The 21,724-nt window shown below is 42.7% G+C and overlaps 1 protein-coding gene across 6 annotated transcripts in view; it reads right to left on the bottom strand.

Moving 5' to 3' along the window:
• Positions 1 to 21,724, bottom strand: part of SH3PXD2A (SH3 and PX domains 2A) — a 253,653-nt gene that overhangs the window by 10,105 nt on the left and 221,824 nt on the right. For 5 of the 6 annotated variants that reach the window (XM_054071937.1, XM_054071938.1, XM_054071941.1 and 2 more), the window contains 3 exons: positions 18,165 to 18,278; positions 13,758 to 13,841; positions 2,728 to 2,845 (listed from right to left, as the gene is read on the bottom strand). In XM_054071937.1, coding sequence (XP_053927912.1) covers positions 2,728 to 2,845; positions 13,758 to 13,841; positions 18,165 to 18,278 — 316 coding nt within the window. The remainder of the gene's footprint in view (positions 1 to 2,727; positions 2,846 to 13,757; positions 13,842 to 18,164; positions 18,279 to 21,724) is intronic. The other variant, XM_054071939.1, reaches the window with a different exon arrangement.

Below are 21,724 nucleotides of genomic sequence, written 5' to 3'. Positions count from 1 at the left end.
TTTGCTTAGCATATTGCCACTTACTTGGCCTGCAATCCACGGGCACCATGAGATTACCTCCAGGTAACAGTAATTGATACGGAGTAAGATCTAAATAATGGATTCTAATAGCAGCTATGGTCATACTAGAAAGTACACAGATCCATTAAACTCAGTAGAATAGATAGAAGGGTGCCAGGTCAGAGCCCTTCTTTCACTTCTCTTGAGTTCCCGAGGTTTTTAAAAACAGTCATAAAGCACACAGGGCAAAGTAAAGTAAGACACCAATAATGCCTCTCGTATCTACAGCATTGAATTGGGAGGGCTGCAGAATTAGGTGCAGTGATTTGGTTCCTTGGCAATTCCAAAACCCTCTCTGTATATACTACATTAAGGAAAAAATGGATTCAAACTATAGGAATGTTAAAAAAAAGTCAGAAGTGCCTCTGAGAGTCTGAGAGTCACATCTGCTTTCCAGCTCCAAAGCACTGGAATTACTCCAGAGGGAAGCAAACTAAGAGGGAGAAAGAAAGGGAAAAGAAAAAAAAAAAAAGAAAAAGTAAAAAAGAAAAAGAAGGACAGGAAATGAGGATCAGCACATGGCCAGGAATTTGGGGAAATTACATATTTAAGGTGGAACAAGCTAATGTCTTTAAGGTGGTTTCCATTTGCAAGCTTCTGGATTTGCTTTTATTTCTATACATTGATGTGTGTGTGTTTGGTCTCTGTTACCCTGCCCAGCAGGCAAGAAGGCAGCAGGATTCAGCTGCAGTCTCTTCCTGCTCCCTCTCCCATCACACTCACTGCAGGAAAAGTAGCTCCTTTTAAAGCACTCAATACTCAAAAAAGCTTATTTCTGCACAATACGAATCTTTTCTGAGTGATACCTAAGAGCATTTAGAGCAGTTTAAGTCTAATAAACTGCACAAGAAGTTGGAGATCAGCTACTAAAGGCTGCAAAGGACCAGCTTGCAGGGATGTAACACTGCTTCAACATTTCCAAAAGTGTTGCCCATGAAAAAAACCCAAAAAACTGTTTCTATGAGCACTGTAATCCTGCAGCAGAAAGGGCGATGGCTGACACCCAACACACTTGTCATACACATACGGGGAGCACCTAACCCATCTTTCAACAAGAAGACAGACTGCTCAAGTCAAAATGCTTGCTGCATTCCCCAGATATCATGGAGTGGCTGGGGCATCCACTGTCCTTCCAGCCGACTGCCATGAAGGACCCACTTAAGCCACTGCAGCGTCACTGCCCACCAGAATGCACTTCTGTGACATGGAAAAATGTGTGTTTTGAGTTGGCCCAAAGGGCTGTGTAAGGAAAAGGGAGGGGGGGAAATTCTGCTTATTGTAGAACTGTTAATATGGCAGAGGAGAACCTACAGTAGTGATACAGCTGCATTTCAGAGGAAGAATACCAAAAGTAACTAAAGATATCTCGCAATGTTTCCCCCCTCAGAGGAATCAAGAGCACATAGGGTTTCTATCTGCAACTTTGGATTCCACTTCTGTGAATGATTAAAGGAGTTAAAAATGTGACCTGACCAAACCCAGGCATTTTTTAGTTCCTCCTATCTAAAGTGCCTTCCTGGCTCCACTGCTATCTTTATTAGCCTGTTCTCTCTATGGGAGCATTAGAGAGAAGGAGAAAAAAAACACAAACCAGTTTTCTAAGTAAGGGATATCAAGAACAACAACATTGCTTCAGTCAGCATTTTCATAGTCCTCATTCATAGCTGATAAATCAAGCACAATTCAAACAAAAGATTACCGCTTGGGGAAGAAAACGGGGAAAAACTAATCACTATAATTACAAGCTGAACGGACAAAGATGACTAGATGAGATGTTTCACACTGCCCAAGAGATAAATATCCGTTTTTAAGTTACCCGTTGCATCACGTCTCATTTAAAGTCAAATGTATTGTCACCCTTCGCACAGATACAAAACAAGGGGCAGAATCATGAAAGAGCACTAAAGCCTAAGTGCTGTGTGAACCTAAATGGAGAAAGTTCTCATTAAGCACTCATCGTGACACTTTATATCACTCACTGAGACTTATCTAACCTATATTCTCCCCATAAGCATTTAAAAAGGTGATTCTTAACTCACAAATCTCCTCTGTGACTGCTGTTTCAAATACATAACAAAGCTTGATACACAATCACCTGCCCTTGGAATCCAATCCCTCTGCATTAGGAATATGTAATGTGGTTAGGTAGAAATCAGGTAAATTAGTTGAAACCATTAATAATTTTGGAAAAAGGCTATAGCCAGCAAATCCATTACTCATATCTCTGCAAATAGCTCTACCTGCCCCAAAAAGCTCAAGAGATCACAATTAACCTTTCAGCATTCTTATAAATAGATTTAAACGTTGCAGAATAACTACTCAACTGGAAACATATTAAAATTACACACAACAGAACACCTTGTTAAGTCTCACAGATCTTAACTTGGATATGGGCTTTTAACTTGAAAAGAAAGTTAAAAAAAATAAATACACAAGTTCAGGAATTTTCTTACTGTAATGGTGCACAGCTTTTGCAGGCACTGTAGTGTTACTTTAATCACCATCTTATCATCTCAGCCTTTTCTTTACATTTCTTCAAGAGGCATTATGAACAATTCATGCTTCCTTGCTCAGCTACAGAATCATTTGAAAACTAACATTAAGCGAATGATCAGAAAAGCTCATTGTGACAGTTTCTGCACCAATCTGGCTGCATCGCTTCTTTACCTTATGTACCACCATCCTTCCAGGTTCTTTTGGATGACCTCCACGGTGACCCCTTTTTCGAACCCAATCTCATCCTTCCCCTGGCTGGTGTACGGCTGGATAGTGACATATTTCTCTTCTAGTGAAGGGAGAAAAGGCAACATCAGTTAGGGTCAGAATTAGCCCAGCTGTTTTTCTGTTCTGCTTGCTTTTAAACTGTTATGGAGTGATTACATGGAGCCATTACAAAAGGCGGAGCCCGGCTCAGGGGCCCGCTGTTTATTTATGCTGACGACATGACAGATAATCAGCCCCTTGCCACTACCCTGCTGCTGATAATCACAAAGTATTTCCATGCCAATGATGACACAAAGTCCCCAGAGAGCTCCCCCTCTTCTTTCCGCTCCCCCCCACCTCCTTCAAGTTCCTCGACCGGGTAAGGGAGAGGATTTGAAGCTGGACTTAGCTCCCATACGGTAACTTGACAGAATCAACCTGGCTGCCAAATCAGCCAAGCGTCACTGTGGGAGCTCCAGCCAGTTGGCTCTTCTGAACACGCACATGGCTGCGCGAAGCATTGTGTTACTGAAACCTGAGCCTTCCATCCCAAGAGGGACAGATCCTCCCCAACTCAGAGGGGCTGGCCCATCACGCTGCTCTCCTTGAACCTCCCAAACAGCACAGGTTTACAGCAATGAGCTTGAAACAGCATTAAAAAAAGTGACAAACAGTAAATGGGTTTTTCATTTGACAGGAGACCATACAGCATTTACATTCATGGGTTGTGAAGTGTTTTGCAAACAGTTTTGCTAGACCTCACTGCAGAGAAATACAGGGGTAATAGTGGTAAAGGAGGGTCAAAACAAAGACACATAGTTCAAAAGCACAGGCTAGATATCAAGTATGATGTTTCAGTCAGAAACTTAGCATCCCTGTTCATCTCCATCATCTCTCCCCTTTGCAGCTGAGCACAGGTGAGCAGACTTGCTGACAGCAAGCCAACGAGCAAAGCAGAACAGACACTTTCTCAGCATCTTCTTCCACCCACCAGAAATCATTTATTGCAGCATTTCCATCACGCTCAAGGTCGGCCTTTTCCTCTGTTAGCTTAAAAAAAAATTACAAGTGGCATTGAAAACATCAGCTACCACCCTTGCTCAACAGATATGGGAAGTGTTAGCAAACCCTCTCCTGAACCCGAGCTACAGTGCATGTAACAGCATGAATTTCTGTAGCTAGATCAAAGGCAGGCAAGGCAAGCAATAAAGTGCACCCCAACCGGCCTTCCTAGCACTTTCTACTCGCAGTTGCAACAAGACACAGGCAGGAACAAATAGAGGGTTGTCAGTGCACAGGAACCAGCAGGAAATTAAGCGAATCCAGAGCTCCTGATCACTTTAAAACAAAGGACCAATGAAAAGGTTGCAGCAGCTTGAGGCAAACAATCTTTTGGAGAGTGTGAAGCAGACCTAACCATCTGTTCAGTTTTGTGGCTCAACTGCATTTTGTTACTGGGCAAAGCATGGAAACTTTACAGAAAAAAAAAACCAAAAACCCAACAAAAAACCCCTTACTGAGAGAAAGTAAGAAATAATACCTCAGAAAGGGGAAAAAAAAATGTTGGCAGAGCATCCAATGGCAGAAAATTCAGCAAAGCTCCATCTCTGAAGTCAACTTCCCTTGACAGGTTGTATCTGGACCCTTCTAATTCTAATGTGGTAAAAACCTGTCAAAATCTTTGCCTCCAAGAGGAAAATACTCTCTCCTGCTCTCCCCTAGGAGGGATGCTTTAACTGTTTTATTACTGGTAAGGAATTTCAGCTAGTTTGTAATTAGCACCATCAGGATATGATAACTTCTCCATGGAAATACTCTACTATAAGATGCAGCCTAACGAATGAAATCCAGCTTCAAAGTCACAGGTCAGTTCTCCCAGCTGGGTTTCTGCTCTGCATGCATGAAGACAGATTAATTTTCCTCTATTTCAAGTGACTGCTGCTGAAGGAGTTAAATCCCCAGTTTCGACTGCATGCAAAGCTCCAAGCACTGAACTGAACTGCAGAAGATCCCTGGGCAGCTAGATCTTGTCCCTGAGAGGAAAGCACCACAGGAAAGTTCAGGTGCACAGACACTTCCAGGGGACTCTCTAGGACAGTAATAAAGAGATACACCTCGTGCTCACTGGGTGTTGGAGAAAGGCCTTGCTTTGTCTCTTTCCCCATACCAAACCCACTTTATAACCCAGGCAATCCGACTTCACCCTTGCTACTACAGCTACAACAGAAGTTTCTCTTATTTTTCCTCCACATAAACAACAGCCCCTGCTGCAGCTAAAGCCAGCTAGTCAACTCCTCTCGCTGGGGCAGAGTGTTCTCACTCTTCAAGGATGTGGCCTTCTACACTGTTCTCTGCGGAAGGAGGGAGGTCATGAGCAAGGTGCTCACTCCTAGATTTTAACACAGCTTTCCAAACTCCTGCTCCAGCAGGACTTCTCCTGTGTGAGGAATCGAGACAGTGGTCACCCATCAATCCCAACAGCATTTGAGTCTGACCATTCAAGAGAAATCAAATTTTGGGGAGAACGTCCTTTACAAACCTGGATAAAATCACTTTCCAAACTTCCAATTTCTCCCCCACATATCCAATTTCTCCATTTGAAATACAGATGAGTGGCTTGCCAGGGAAAAGGACAACAGATCCATGCAAGCTACTACAATAGCTAGCAATCTCTGCAAACATAAGTTCTGGGCCTCCACCTGTGCGTGTGGGTGCACATTTGAAAAGGTGCTGCCTGCCTTCCTCCCAGCCACTGACTCATGGACTTTCCTTCCAGTTACTTTCAAGGTAAGGTAGAAGAGCAGAGATATCTCCCAGCTCCTGTCATCCTGGCTGAAAGGGGCCAGGAAGGACTGACCATGCTGCTGAGGTAGCGCCTTGGAAAAGCAGCTGCCAGCTGCATGGGGAAGCCACAACTCCAGCTGGGAGAGCTGCAGCCTCTTTTCTGAGCATTTCATAATTGCTCAGGATGAATGATGAGAGACCCTGATCTTGAGCAGCACTCTACTCAGTACCGAGTCTGCTGCTCTCACCTTGCTGCCTTGCACACATCATGCTCACCCTTCAGTGGCTCTGAATGACTAGAGACATGGGCCAGCCCTCGTGATTCAGTGTTTCAGTTTCTAAAGAGGATGGGGCCCCATCCAAGTACCATGACACTGGGATGCGTGGATAAGGCTTTTTGAACTGCCCCTGTCTTATTCATGAGAACTTCCATTATTTACATCTTCAGTCCTGTGGCTTTCAACTCAACACCACTGCTCTTTGAGCAGAAAGCCCTTCAGGTGATTCCTCCATGTATAGAGAAAGGGGAAAAAACTGAACGGAAGTAGAAATAGAAAAGTGAGAAAAAGCTCTCCCATGAAGCAAGACAATCAAAAGTGTTAAAAGTCCACATAGAAAAGAAGGTCCTACAATGTTTTTGTTTAGCAGTTCTATTTTTAAGCCTAGATGTCAAAACCGGGAAGCCATCATAACAATTTCCCCTCGCAAAGTGCTTTCACAGCAAAAATTGCATCCATTTCCAAAATTACATGCATTTGTTTATTTCTCCAAGGGTGCATGTGATACCACAAACATATATGAGGCTTGTAACCTCAACAGTATTCTGGAGATATGGGCCCCTTGCAAACAAACTGCATTGTTGTTCTATTCCTCAAAGCCTCTCTCGGGGCCAGTGGACACTTTGTATACACCAAGATTTGCTGAATGGAGAAATGGAGCTTTCAGTGCACGTGTCACTTAAGAGGATTTATGTAGCATTCAACATATTAGATTACTATTCAAGAGTCTTTAATAGAGAGCACACATTTGACAGTTCATGACTGATACAAAAAGTTACTGGAAAGACTTAACGCAGATAATGATGTTATGAGAGAATCAGCAGAGCATAAGCCAGTAGAAACACACTCCTCCCAGTTACACTGACAAACCTGAAATATCATTCTGGTTTCATTCAGATACTATGACAGGCAATGGGATGACAAGTCAGTGAACCATCCCAGGTCTACCATCAAAGCCGTATGCCCAGATCTACAGAGAATACAAAAGTGTTTAGTTTTGATTCATTAAGTTTTGACTTAATTACCAGAAAAAGAAAGGCAAACACAAGTATAATTTGTATTCCTCAGATGCAGCTTCTGTTACATCAACTTCATTGTTGAAGTCAAGTGGGCAGAATAAACTTTACGTGCTAAAAAGCACATACATCAGCTAAAAGGCTGCCCTTTAGAAATAATGGGACAAGAGTCCTACTCCCCTTCGAGATGAAAATGGCATAAAGCCACTGATTTTCTTGGCACGTGACATCCAGAGATCTGTTAATAGCTCCATTAGCCAACTTCACTTATATTTCTTTACTTCTAATTCGCAGGTCAAAGATATCTTCCTCAGTTGAACTGAATTTTCTCTACTGAAAATTCACTTGCACTAGTAAATCTGAACAAGGCATGCATGAAGAAGCAAAGCCTGATTGGCAAAGAGCTACGATACAAGTCTGTCACTTCGTGCATTATCCAACTGCAACCCACTTAGCTGGGAAAGAAAAGATTGGTATGTGTCATTCTCCCTCCTGCCTGGACAGAGACACTATTTAAAACACACACAACAAGAATTTCTGTACTACTTGAACTACCAAGCTCATACCACCCACTTACAGCTGTGCTCTGCCCAGACCTCCCAGACACCCCAGCAGCCCCAGCGCTTCGTCTGCTAGTTATTCCAAAGCCTCGCTTCCTTACCAACCCTCCCTCCTTCATTTTCTCCTCCCCAGAGAAAGGCAGGCTTCTATTTCACTCTGGTTTTACCTAAAGTCTCCTAAAGAAAGACAGTAGAGATTTGGGGCCAAAATTTAGAGACGGATGCCGGTAGGCCATTTGGAAAACCACGTGGACAGCAGAGGATAATGTCCAGGTGTTTGTAACAGCCCACAATAATACAGAGAGGGCTGCTTCTAGCAACTGACATTTCCCAACAGCAAATGCAGCACAAGTTGCTGCAGTCCAGCTGGGAGGTGTGTGTATATGCAGGACAAAGCATTAGAGTGGTACAATGCCCTGCATTACAGTTATGTGTACTATGTGGTTTCTACAGATGTATGCAACCAAGCTCTTTTCAGCAGACTTAGTACAAGAAAGTCAGTGGTATGAGAGTTATGGATCACCTCTCCACAAGCCATAAACATCTAATGCCTGTCCATGGCTGTTAGAAGAACAAAACAAAACAGACCGAAAAGCAAAACAAAACAGGTCAAAAACCCAACAACACAACAGTGACCTGTTAAGACACCTCTCTTACAAGAAAAACCTCAGAACAGCTGAGATGAAGCTTCATCCATTCCTGAAGATACTGTACCTAATTGTTTGAGAGAGCTTGATACTGAACTTGACAGCCTGTGAGGCTCCTCCAATGCCATCTGTTAAATCAGAGTTTCAGGTTTTACATGTGTGCACATGCACACACATACTACACATTAAAATTATGAGGTGTCTCAAGAAGGCAACTTGGTCCCTCCTCTGTTTGTCTGGATTTATACTTACTGTTAGGTCAAGGAAAGCAGACCTATAGTTTTACTGCTCAAGTTGTAACATAGAGCTTCAGTAGAGCTTTCCAAATCTTCCTTATTCAATCTTCCCAACTCCCTTGGCACTGGCTATTTCGGATTCCTCCCAGTCTGTCACCAAGGTAACTGCTCCTTTCCCCACCTTCAAAATCCTCTATCACTGCTGTTTCTCACCACTAGAGCCCCAATTCAGACCTTCAACCTCTTTTGCACAGCCACTAGAGCCACCTCCTGCCTCCTCTGCTCCTTTCAGGGTCTTTCAGCACACTGCTCTTGCCGAAGGCTCTTGGTACAGCAGCACTCTTGTCCTTTGGCCAGACTCCTACCAAATGCACACCCTTTTCAAGCCTGTGTGCTGTGTGGTGCTTTAATATCCTACTACACACTGTCACATGTTCTGCTCCTTTCTGATATCCCATTCCTCCAAGTCTTTTCACCTTTTCCCACTCAATCCCATGCCTTTCTTACAATGCCTCATCAACCTGAGTAGGTTCTCTTCTCTGTGGTATCAAGTAACCTGAAATTCTCAAATCCCTCCTAAAACAAGGCTTACCTACAGTGACTTCCTGCCTGGCCAAAAAAAAGCTTAGTTTTAGGCCTTCTCTAAAAGCTTTTAAAAATACCAAATAAATATCGCTTTCCACTGTGAAAAATTTTATAGTCATAATAAGATGCATGACAAATCGCCACTTGCCCAGGCTCCTTTGATGCACAGATCTCTTTGTTCAGGCTGTAAACTATTTGGGACAGGAACCTTGCCTTTAAGCAGAAGAAATACCATGCACATCTCCAGCCCTGCACAATGAGTCTCATCTCTCCCAGGCAAACGGCCAGCGCTCATACATTTCAGCTTCCAAGTTCTGAACACCCTGTTTCGCATACCTCTCCTTCACCTATATTTTATGCTTGCCTTTTTCTGCCTCCATAAATAAGTGTGAAAATTATCTGCAGGGCTTCAGGAGCCAAGCAAGTAAGGGAATAATTTCCTTTGCTCAGCTGGTGTTCATATACATCCCCAACTTTCTGTGACCCCGTCCCTCTTTGAAATGCCAATAGGGCTCGGGATAGGAGGGGAAGTGGGCTAGAAATTAGCCAATTAACGATTTCTCAGCAAAATACAACAGCACCAACCCTACATCTTCCAAACCACAGAAGAATTTTCTTTCAAAATACTTTCCCCTCAGTCAGCAATCTGTGCTCACCCTCCCCCACTCCTCTGCTCCACCCCCGCTTTGTCAGACCTGCTTCTGGAAAAAGTCTCCCTGTTCCAGAAAGCGATGCTTTGATTCAACATGGATTTTATTTTACTTGTCTAAATATACAGCAGAGAAAATAATTGTCCACGGTTATCAAATCTGCTCATCTGCAGACAGGAGCTCTTCAGTCTTTACCCCCTCCCCCTTTTTTAAAAAACAAACAAAAAAACCCAACAGAAAACCTCACTCCAACAGATGAAAAAGAACAATAATGTCATTTCTTCTAAACAGTTCCGTATTGCACATGCTCTTTTCTTCAAAAAGCAAGAGGCAATAAACATTTACTACTTTCCTTGGAGCCTAGAGGATGAAAAAAACTTTAGAAAACACAGAATAAATGAAGTCTGAAGCTGCTCTGGTTTGATTTAGCACGGCAAAGCTGCCCTGTGCTGTTAGTGACAAACATTTCAACAGCATCAAGGACAAGCAGGGAAATAGAGGGAGAATCCTGTTGGTAATGAAGGGGCTGCTGAAGAGGGCAGAGCAGCTCTGGTAGGATGCAGAAAAGCATAAGAATGCACAAGCACGTGAGCCATGCTGGATTACCAGTATTGATCAAGGCCTCTTTCCACAGTTAGAATACTTCCTGCAGAACAAACCACCTGGGCTAGGAGATGGGGTTCAAGTACCAAGACCATCACGTGCCTTCCCTCTATGCCCAGTCCATCTCTTCTAATCAAGCTCCCTCTCTCCGTAAGTTAGGCAAGCAGCATGAAGACCTACAGTTTCCAAGGTATAACTTTAACTCTTTCATTGAATAGCTTATTTCTAGTGCTTGCAGCTACTCTTAAATAATAGGCTCATTTGGCAGAAATTCAGCCCATAAGTCATGATATTGTTGATGTGAATAATTTTATTTTTCTGCATTATAACAGCTCCAGTTGAAAGTTTTGGGCACAAAACCAAAGCGCCAATGACTTTTGTCAAATATCTGGCATATAAAACAAGCAAGTAAACTCCCACTTTTCCCAGTCAAACTGTAATAGCAGAAATGACTTCTCATGAAATTAGCCTGTAAACAATCCAAAGTCCTGTTTCAGGGGAAGTTCCAAAGAAATGCATGTGTAGGACTAGTATTTTACCAGGTAACAAGAGAATATGAAATCTGCACCCTGCAAGGTCTAAGGAGTATCAGTACTAAGGAAAACTACAAATGTTCAGGCTTCACCTCACAATCCATATCTGTATTACTGGAGTTTCAGAAAGTATAGACAAAAGTTTAGAAACTGTACAACATTTTAAAACTGTTAACATACTAAAGAAAAAAGCTACATAGGAAGTATAAACCAATGTAATCTCTGAGAACTGGGCACACCACGAACTATTTTAAAGAGAAAAGTTCAGCAACAAATGCCATCTGTTTCTCTTTGTAAAAACAGCCTACAGCTGTTTTCTTTGCAGGTTTTTTTTTTTTCCAGCTTTAAAAAAAGGGGCACTACCATGATATTCAATAATTTTGTCTTTCATATTTCTTATTCACAGACCTGGTAATATTGCTTCCAAATATCTGAAGTTCAGGGATGCTTAGCCTCTTCAAATGGCTTAGGAAAGGGCAGAAATAAATAAGCCATGTTACCCCTGATAATTCTCCCCTAGTAGGCAGCTTGTAACAGGGAAGAAAACACCCTTCCCTTCTGCACTTAGGCTTTTCAGAATTTTTAATATCCAAGTCATTTAAGAAATCCTAGCCATTAGTAACAATGCTTAATTCCTTCAGTTGTGGCTTTTAATTGGTTCTATCATAGACCTAGTCAGTAAAAATGCTAATTAGCGGTACCCAAGCATAAATAAAGCGAAGCATCCTTTACAGCTTGCTTTTAAACTCCAGTGAACTCTAGGAGCTAATCCTTCCAACAGCAGGGACTATCTCGAGCAGAATATCGGTGGGTGGGAAGAATTTCAGCCAAAACGTTTAATTGAATTTATTTCCAAGAAAGAGGCCAAGTGGGGGAGGGGAAGTTGTTTTGCCTGTGTTGAACAGTTCTGGCAACCTCCTGTTTGAGCAGCTCTAGTTCTTCTATGCTTTGGAGCAGGGACTTTGAAGGTTGGCAGGGAGGTGCATGCATACACTTCATGCATTCTGTCATTTCAGTGCAAACCCACCCAAATTTGGCCTTGTTAGAAGTCTTTTGGGCTGGGCTGGGAGGGGAAGAAGGGCGAAAGAATCTCTCCTGACCTCACATAAACTGTGATTTGTTAGAGAACAGTGGGCTGGACACCCAGAGAGACTTACACTTTAAACAACTGCAGTTTCGAAGGGTAGATGTCTGTGCAGACTACAGCTACGTCAGAAGTTGAGGCCACTGTCTCCAACCTGTCCCCACGTATTCAAATCACCTTCTTTACTTCCAATGGGCCTGCTTTTGTAAGAGCTCCTTAACCTACTATTTTAGATGACATTAAACAGCTTTTTTTTTTGTAGCCAGTCTGGCCAGCAGTGGCTGAAATGCATTGGAGATAGCTCACAGAAGCCACTCAGCCATGGAGGATGCCCTAAAACTTGAGATGCTACAGTTTATACCAAGTTCAAGTGCCGAGATCTAGTTTGAGATAAAGCACATATTATACTACACACTCAAAACCCTGGCATTGCTTGGGCCTAATAAGAAAGAAACTGTAAGAAACAGGCCAGGATGGAAGAGACTGGGGAGCATGTGGTGGTGAAGACTGCCAGGGAAGGCACTGTGACATGGGTTAGAGAGCAGGTACAGAGAATATGCATATGGCGGGCATAAGAGTGCAAGATGGAAAAGCTGGGAATACAGCTTAAATCCTTGAATCTTACCAGTCAGCTATGCTAAGTGACTGATTACACAGCCTTAGTATCTTATGCAGCTTTGTTTGCAACAATGTATGAATATGAAAGGATGTATTTGTTTAAACTAGTAAAAAAAATTGTTTAGAAAACTGATTCCCAGAAACTGTCACAGTTAAATTGCCAGGAAGCATCTAGCAGAGTTTGACAATGCAAAATAAGTAGCTACCAAACACTTTGAGTACAGAAACAAGCACAAGGTTTTTTTTTTTTCCCCACAATCCAGCATATATGCTCATGGGGTGTTTTTTCATGCCTTCAGGGTTTAGGGGCTGAGAAGAAAGACCTTGTCTTTTGAGCGCAGTTCCAGTTGCTGCAGGGTGAAGCTATAGTGGGAAGAAAGCCTCAATTGTTATTTTGGTTTCCTCAATAATACCTTTAGGCAAAGGTAAAAGGTCACTGAAAAGTTGTATGTGCTCGACACATGCAAGAATCTGTACTAGAATCACCATCAAATGCAGATGATGATAAATTTGCAGCTTTGAAAGTACATTCTCTCCTTAGCAGGAAAAGGCACTTTCTCCTGAATTATGAAGCTTCTGTTGTGCTTACATTTGGTTCCATACCCTTAGTAAGGTTGTCTGAAAGTTACACAGAGGTGCAAATGGTGCTTCTCCCCCACCCCCTTCCTTTTAAAGTGCAATGAATATCACATCTGGACGATCAGGCAAAAAGGAGAGAAAGGGATAGAAAGGGGTACCTTTACTCTGGGAAAGACATGCATTGGAGAAATGCTTAGTTTGGAAGACTTTACCAAAACACAGATTCAGAACACAAGTTGTTCCGCCTGTACCCCACCATGCTCCCTGACAGATCAGCAGAACTAAAAGGGTGCTGTTACCAGTGGTATTTTAACACCTAGGACTGACACCAAAAGCTCCTCAAACTTCTGAAGAAGGCTGTCTTTAGTACCAAACACTGCTTGCAAGGATGAGAGAGGACCGAAACTGGAATGATTCCCACCTTTCCGCACCAAGAACTTTTCCATTATGCACATCTGTGACCGTGGCTTTTTGGCATTCTTCTCATTTTAATAGCCCTGAAAGTATCACTTCTCCTTACTGAGGTAGGAAAGACTGAGTACAAATATGCCCAAAGTTAAAACACAACAGATGTGATCTTCCTCAAGCAGCACTAGGAGTCAGATTGCAGAGTTACCTTTGGTTATTAGCCTCCAGCTCTTGGGGTGCCTAATGCCGGCTCCAAGGCACCCTCAAGCTGTCACGTATATCTGAACTCTGGAGCATTGGCCTCTCTCTGTCAGAGTGCCAAAGGTGCAGATGCTGGCACACAGCAGCCGAAGCTGCAGCACGGCTTTTGGTGCAATCTTACAGGCTGGTGCCCTAGGAAGCTATTAATTCACCTCGACTCTGCTGCCTGTTGACTATCCCGCCCAGCGTCCACCGCCGGTCCAGGCGTCTCAGGTGAGCCTTGCGTCGCTTAGAAACTATTTTGGAACACAGATGGAAACAAAAGAAAAAAAAAAAAGAAGAAAAGAAAAAATGACGGGAGGGTGAGGAATAAAAACAAAATATGACATTTACAAGCACTGGTCTTGTTAGCAGGAATGAGTTAGGTGGGATGCAGAAATTTTGGCTCAGTTTATACTGTACAATGGAACAAGTTAATTTCTTGAGCCTGAGAACCATCTAGAAAATGAACTATCTAGAACCGTCACAAATTTCCATCCTTGCTATTGGCTTTCCATAAGGAAAAAAAGCAAACCATACACTCTCCCCCAAACCAAGCTGCACAACTGAGGCAGGGAGAAGGTAGCTTCTCTTATGTGAGTTCACTTGTAACAGCAGGAACAAAACCCAAGTGTAAAGCGTCTGACATCTCCTTGCTTCCAACACTTGACTCACAATCACCACCACAGCTAATTTTTACAATCCAAACTTCTAATGTATTTGTTACAAATATAAAGACAAAAAATAAACTTGCTAATATTGAGCAGGCTCAAGAAGCTAACAAGTCAGAACCAAGAATTAATTATACACTGAAACAATAATTTATGCTTAAAATATAAACAAAGACAAGACACTCATGGAAATGGCACTGTGAGGGCAGCTGTGCACAGAGGACACCATTTGTTTGCTGGATCGCATACGTAGAATTGTACTCAGTTCCTTCTTCTGCTTGTGAAGGCATGAGTGTCACAGGAACCATTGGACTGGCACAGAATCACAGACAAACACTTCCTTTTTTTCATTCAAGGGCTTCTGTGCCAGCTTGGCAAATACTGCAAGGGTGCTTAGTGCTGCCACAACACAATGTGAAATATTACACTTCAGCTATGGCTTGGGTGCAAACACCCATTTGGTTAGTAGGATTCTGTTCATAGACTCTGATATCACATCATTAATAATCATTCAGTTATGCTTACGTGCACTCATTTGGGGAATATACTTAAACTCATCAAAGCAGATGCCATTGTCTTCTCAAACTATGTTCTATAGACAGTTAGGCACAACAAAATTATTTGACTGGGGAATGATTAGGTGAAAAAATAAAAAGGAATCAATAACTCCCCCAAAATGTCGCTTTTGCATTTTTGTGCTTTATAGCTGTCAGGGGCTTTGACCAGAGTTCTACACCCAGCTCATTCTCCTCAATTTCTCCTTTGCTGTAAGCCTAACTCCTCCATAGTCACCCTAAGTAGAGGTGTGCTGAGTGCTAGTTTGTGCTACTCTTTGATCTCATGTGGGTCAAAGAAGAGAAGAACCACACATTTTCAGAGGAATTAGATTTCAAGTTTATAGATCGCTGTGTTCTTGGCTAAAGGAACTCAGTGATCGTCTTAGAAGCCCATGGAGGCACGGAAGATGAGCTGCCTTCATTCCTTAAACTAGTAGTGTTTTCCTTACCTGTTGATTTAACCTGGTGGCTTTCTCCAACTCAACAGGACGTTAGACTGCCAGTTATACACATGCTACACAAAAGGCAACACAGGACACATCACTAGACACACAGATTATAGCAGAGAAAGCTAAAATCACAGTAAGGCTGCTTGCTATCCAAGAAGGGAGGAAATTAAAGATGTTGAACTTAAGGGCTTGTGGGAAGGATGGGTGTAGAAGGGAGAAAAGTTTGCTTCAAGTGTCAACACAGAACAGTCACCAACAGCTTCTTGCTTGCACAGGAATTTGGAGGATTCAGCCATGCAGAAGCACCCTTTGAACACAGTGGGTCACACAGATCCACCACACTTTGTCCTCCTCACGACATTTGACTGTCACCACAGACAACTCTTTTATATCACAATGATGCTTTTCTATGAGCCAGGGTTTTTTCTCCTCAACAATACTGAATAATGTCATTTGATCCCAGACTTAGACTTGGTTGGTCATGCTACAGTTAGTCACCAGAGAGGTTATTTATCAACAACTTTCTAAACCTTTCCAGAGATCATTTTGAGATGTTTACTTTAAAAGCTCCTATGACTGTGACTGTTTCTTTAAATTGCCTTCTGAATGTTTTCCAAGCCTTGTAAGATGGTGTTTGTCTAAACACAGGCCCAGGTAGCAGTCAGCTGTCTACCCTCATCCAGACAAAAGATGTTGTGCAGGCTCCGACACAGAGAAGAAACATTTCTGTCTTTCTCAGGGAACAGACTATTTAAACAGAGGCATATGGAAATATTACTCCTATATAGAGGCAGCATCATTAGTAAGCTGTATTCAGCACCTCCTTATCTTTACAAGGGCCTGCCACAGCAGAGCTGACCTCTGGGTCTGCCTAGCTTGTGGACTTCTTCCAAGCAAAGGGAGAGGGCCAAAAGACTGATACAGAAAGCTCTCTAGATTAGCTTTTCTATGCTTTCAAAGCAGGAAGAGCACAGATTGCACAGATGCAGGAAGTCAGCATCTCCAGGAATCATTCCGAAACTTGCATGAACCCTAAACCCTGGGACCAGGGCACTTAATCCACTTAAAGTGCCTTCCTCTTCAGTTATATCAGAGCCCCCTTCTCCTGCCTACTGAGAGGGAGTTGGCAAGTTGTCTGTGTAAGTCTGCTGACTTCTATGCATTTTTTTAAAGGACAGTGAACTTGAGTTGTTCTTTCCTAAAGAGTAACTGTCAGGATAAGAATAGCCCAAATAAAGAAGAACTGGAGGGAGTAAAACCAAGGAATAAAGGAAAACTCAGCTTATGTGGTTAATAACGTAAAACATAGTTACTGAAAAGCAAGCAAAAGCTGTGACACATCAAAGCAGCTGCAGAAATAATGCAATTAGATTTGTCACTGGGATGGAACTGAACAGAAAGGGAAGGACAGTCTCATGTTTCAGTGTATCTGGATTTAGAGTAAGGCCAGGAGTGCTAATGCTCACAATAGCTGAGGAGAGTACTGTAATGGATTAAAGGGAATTGAGAGGAAAAAGATAAGGAATACTTGATGGATTTTCCACTACTCAGAAAGACTGCTGTGGGGCCACAGCCCAGTGCAGAATACACTCCAGAGGGCAACATAAAAGGCAGAGGAGAGCTTGAAGTGAAAGCAGCTTAAGCAATAAGGCTGTCAAGCATGCACCATATTTAAGAGTCAGGAAAAGGGAGGAAGCTACAGGCCAACAGACAAGGCATTCTTCAACTATTCCAGAAAAGCGCAGTAAGCTTTTGTTCTTCACTAACAGAGAAACTTTGCTAACTGCTTTTGCATCCACTAAGACTTTGCATCATATCAGACTGGTCTACCAGTCTACAGCCAGACTGTCTCTAAACCATGGGTCACTTTGAGCAGGGAAAATGAGTTATAGAGCCAAAGATCTCAATAAGGCACAGATGTCACCCTTGGGATCTAGCCCAAAGTTCTGTTTTGCCTTTGTGCTATCTTGACGGGCAGCTGGTCAGCCCAACACACCTCTAAGCCTCCTGCCTGTGCCTAAGAAAGGTCAGCTGAGTTTCCACATACGTTTTACATAAGTGTCATGTCAAAAGCACCTAAAAATTTAGAAAGAGATTCATTACAATGGAGTGAATAATAATAAAAGTGTCCTTTGTACACAGTTGCTACATGAGAAGTCCGTTAAGATGTGGTTAGTCTTTCATAATGGAACAGAGGAACATGTGAGGTTGTACTATTCCATTTCTGGAAGCTGAATTAAGCATCTTTAGCCAAAAAAACAGTGCAGCTAAATACACATACATGACAAATGGCATCTTTGTTTTAATAGAATGAGAGTTTACCAAATAAAATTACCTTTCCATACAACCACAGCAAAAAATAGTGAGACTAATTTCAAGGATTAATTAAAGAAAAAGTAATGAGAAACAAATTGTAATGAGAAGAAACCCTTAAAGTTAAATCTCACTCCTTTTAATGGCCTGTGGCTCTAACAAGCATTTCTTCCAGTTAAAAGCTTTCACTTTAATAATTTCTGTAAACAAGCCATGCAAACAAGCATTCTGTAAACAAGCCTCCTTCCATGGACATAAGAGTCCAAGATCTCTACCAGAATATGCTTCTTGGACTTGCACATGAGATGTTTGTATGCTTTTTAAGGGTATTAAAATGAGCACGATTTCAGCTTTTGAACCTTTCATCACACTGACAGCCCAAGTTGGTCACAAAGGGATTCTAGTTATGGTTTTTCATGCTGATTGCTTCTGTAACAATTTATTTACTGATACAAGATGGGAGAAAATATTAACTGCACTAGATTAACAGCCACAAGTGGCAGCAAGTATTTTCAAAGTTTTCTTATGGGACGAAAAGCATAAAGCAAGTGAATACCACTTTCCGTTTGATAACAAAGAGCTTTCCATACCTTCCCCAAGTTTGGATGTGTTGATGTCAGAGTCATCCCTGGTTCCATTTTGGGATTCTAGGTAAGTAGCTGGGACCCAGCCCTGCTCCTCTGCTGTGCTCACAAACCACCAACCTACAAAATGAAGCAAGAGAAGTTGCTCAGTTAACATTAAGAGAAATAAGTATAGCAAGATGCTACTGAGAAGGCAGCACAAAGTCAGCAGCTTCGGTGCAGGTTTGAGTTATTCTGCAGCCTCCTAGAAGGAGAGAAGGCTTAGTCTTATACCATTTTTAACAGATACTCTCACAATGGTAAATGAGTGTGCTGGCAAATCTCATGTACAGAAGGCTGCAATGGAGCAAATAGTTTATTTTAAGAAATCTGAAGTCTATCCACAGCAACTCTGATTTGAGTTCTCCAATTCAGTCTCTCAGAGCAAGTCTTACAACATGTACATCTAGAGTATCAAAACATTGTGTACATGTACATGAACGTATGGGAAATAGCACAAACGTTGCCCAGATCCTAATATGAGGTATCACAGAAGTCAAAAGCCAGAAATAGTAAAGCCACAGGCAACGACACCTCCCACTGGATCAGGTTAACCAAAGCCTCATCCAACCTAGCCTTGAACACCTCCAGGGATGGGGCAGCCACAACTTCTCTGGACAACCTGTGCCAGTGCCTCATCAGCCTCAAAGTAAAAAAAATATCTTCCTAATATCTAATCTAAATCACTCTCTTTCAGCTGAAAACCACTGCCCCTCATCCTATCACTACACTCCCTGGTAAAGAGCCCCTTCCTGTAGGCCCCCTTCAGGTTCTGAAAGGCTGCTATAAGGTCTCCCTGAAGCCTTCTCTTCTCTGTGCTAAACAAGAGACTCTTCTTCTCTTGCTAAACTCTCTGAGCCTGTCCTCGTATGGGAGGTGTTCCAGCTTTCAGAGCGCTTGTCACCACAGCTGGTGCTTAACAAACATGACCTGAATTCAATGCCCTCGGAAGCTGGAAAGTACTGCACATAACAGAAATAAGAAAGAAAAGCTACCTGAAATGTGTGACTTCAGGCCATAAGCACCAGTTCTGTGCTTTCACACCCGAACATCCAAGATTCTATCACTATCTACAAAAATCTTAAGTACACATCAACAATACAGACATAGCCTTGAGGTCACATCCATGGATGGATGAATAAAATTACAGATGAGACATGTTTAGGTTAAATGGATCCCAACCATATCTATGCTTGCCGCTCTTTCTTGCTTGGCTACATGGACTTATTGAATATCTCACTGGTTTTGGTGTAGACTAACTCACTGAAGAGCTTGCTGCTCTTAGATACGAGCACAACTTCATCACTGCAAAGGCAGGGGTGAGCCAGCTTGGTTTGTAAATAGATGGGGCACAACTGGTTAATTTATGGTGGGGCAAAGCTCAGACTTGTGCGACAGCCAGGCAGCCCTCCCACAGCTGGAAGGCTGCAGCCTGGGCCCACTAAGGGGAATGGAGGCTTTGTAGGGCTCTGCCACCATGCAACTTGAAAGGAAAAAAAAAAGAAATCAGTTGAAACAATGCTCAAGTGTTCATGCTAAAAGCCACTCAGGTTTGTTCCAAATCCTGTTAGGGAAGACTTTACCAGAGGAAAGTAGTTACAAACCCCTTGTTTTCCTCCCTGGGCTGGGAGACAATGCACACACAAAGCAACAAACCCCTCACTTGCCACCGCACAGCTGCTAGGTAGCTCTCTTTATTTACTCTCTAAACTGAGACATAGCTTTCCAATTTCTGGCCCAGGAGAGGTTTGGAAACTTTGCTTCACAAGGCTCATGGTTGGAAATTTTAAATTTAGTTATTCCCCCTCAGCAGGAGGTGGATTCTCCTGCCACGAAGCCCACAGCAGCGAACACACAGGATCTGCCAGACCGTTTCAAAAACACATCTTCATGGTTGTTCCTTATTTTACTAGTAACATATCGACATGGGTAGCAAACACAGTTTAACATACACTTACAATTAGGCACAAAATATCAGAAGCTGGCTTTCAGCTGATATCAATTAGACTGGAATAGTTTATGTAAACTCTTCCTCATAAAGAAATTAAACACTATTGCAGAAAAAAAGGACTTTGCTACACTTGAAAATGTGTGCTTGGGCCAAATTCAAGCCATGGTTAAACCATCTTTGGAGGGCTAGATTGCACAGCCTGGATGCCAATCCGATGCTAGCCCATTTCACAATACAGCTCCTCTGGTTCAGCTCGCTGAGCTGCATTGTGACTTTGGAGCAGAGTTGAAGGTCTTGTGTTTGGGGCCATAGGGTAGCCGAGCCTTTATCCATCTAAAAAGGGTTCCCTGCTAAAAGGCAACCCCTTACTGCCATGCCTGGGCATGTGTGTACGTGCCTTTCCTGCCTTGCCTCCCTGATGCCATTCCCAGCTCCTGAAAGGCCTCAGCAGGGAAACCTCACAACTCCACTGAGCTTACAACAGGCTTCCACATACCAGTTAGAGGTCAAGTCACATTTGAGGTAGGTTACAGTCAAGTAACTCTACCGAACTCATTGCAATATGCAGACAAAGCTTGGAACAGCCTGAGGTTTTAAGCTGCTTTGATTCTTCAAGCCTTCACTAATCCTATTCACTGCAAAGCTCATCAAAGTTATCACTTCTTTCTACAGAGTGCCCTTATAAACTATGTGCAAGGGTAAAATATAAATGAGAAACCTCCACATCTGCTGAGAGATCAGCAGCATCTATCTGTCCAGCTTCAGAGAAAACCAGTCCCTGTTCTGAAATTCTGTTCTCCCATTTCAAGCTTGCTTCTCAGAAGGACAAAAGAAAGCCTTTAAATCAGCTCATTGGAATAGCATGTCCACAGGAAAAAGCAGTTTAACTTAAACAGCCTGAACAACTGAGAAGCCCAAGAAACTTCCAGCAGCACCCCCTGGCAGCAGAGAAGTGAAAAATGGATGCTCACAAGCAAGACATTCAAGGACTTAGAGTGGCCAAGCATACATTGCAGAGACAACTCACTCCTTATGAGGTGAAAATCTGAATTATGATAGCACAACTAAGCCATAACCCTACAGAAAGGAAATTACGGCATAGCGCAAGAATTGACAAACCCCTAGCAGAAAATGGCTGAAGCGCAGACAAGTTCCACGATGTAGTCCATGCATGACAGCCATGAGCTGCAGAACTCTGCCCAGCTGATCATAAAATACTTGCTCCACACCATCCCCTCATTAGAAACACTGAGGCAGCTGCCACTTGGTCCCATCACCCTACCCCCTCCCCCTCTCCTCCAGGTTCATGGGGGTTCATGGTTTGCTGAAAAAATTAGCCAGATTGGCCTTTGTTTGCAGAAAGGCAGGGCTATAATGGCGCAAACTACGTCCTCTTCCCTCCCCTGCCATCCTTCCCAACCAAGAGCATAACAGAAAAGTTGTTAGAAAACTTGCTTTTGAAACACAGAACAAAACATTGCATTTATTTTGAGTGCTCTCTCTATGCTGGAGTTGAGCTCGACTTCACAATTCATTATTAAAACCATTCTGCAGCAACATCTGCAGGGAATTATGT

This window comes from Cuculus canorus, chromosome 7, assembly GCF_017976375.1.
Source record: "Cuculus canorus isolate bCucCan1 chromosome 7, bCucCan1.pri, whole genome shotgun sequence".
Taxonomy (NCBI): domain Eukaryota; kingdom Metazoa; phylum Chordata; class Aves; order Cuculiformes; family Cuculidae; genus Cuculus; species Cuculus canorus.
This window is presented reverse-complemented; position numbering and strand designations above follow the sequence as displayed.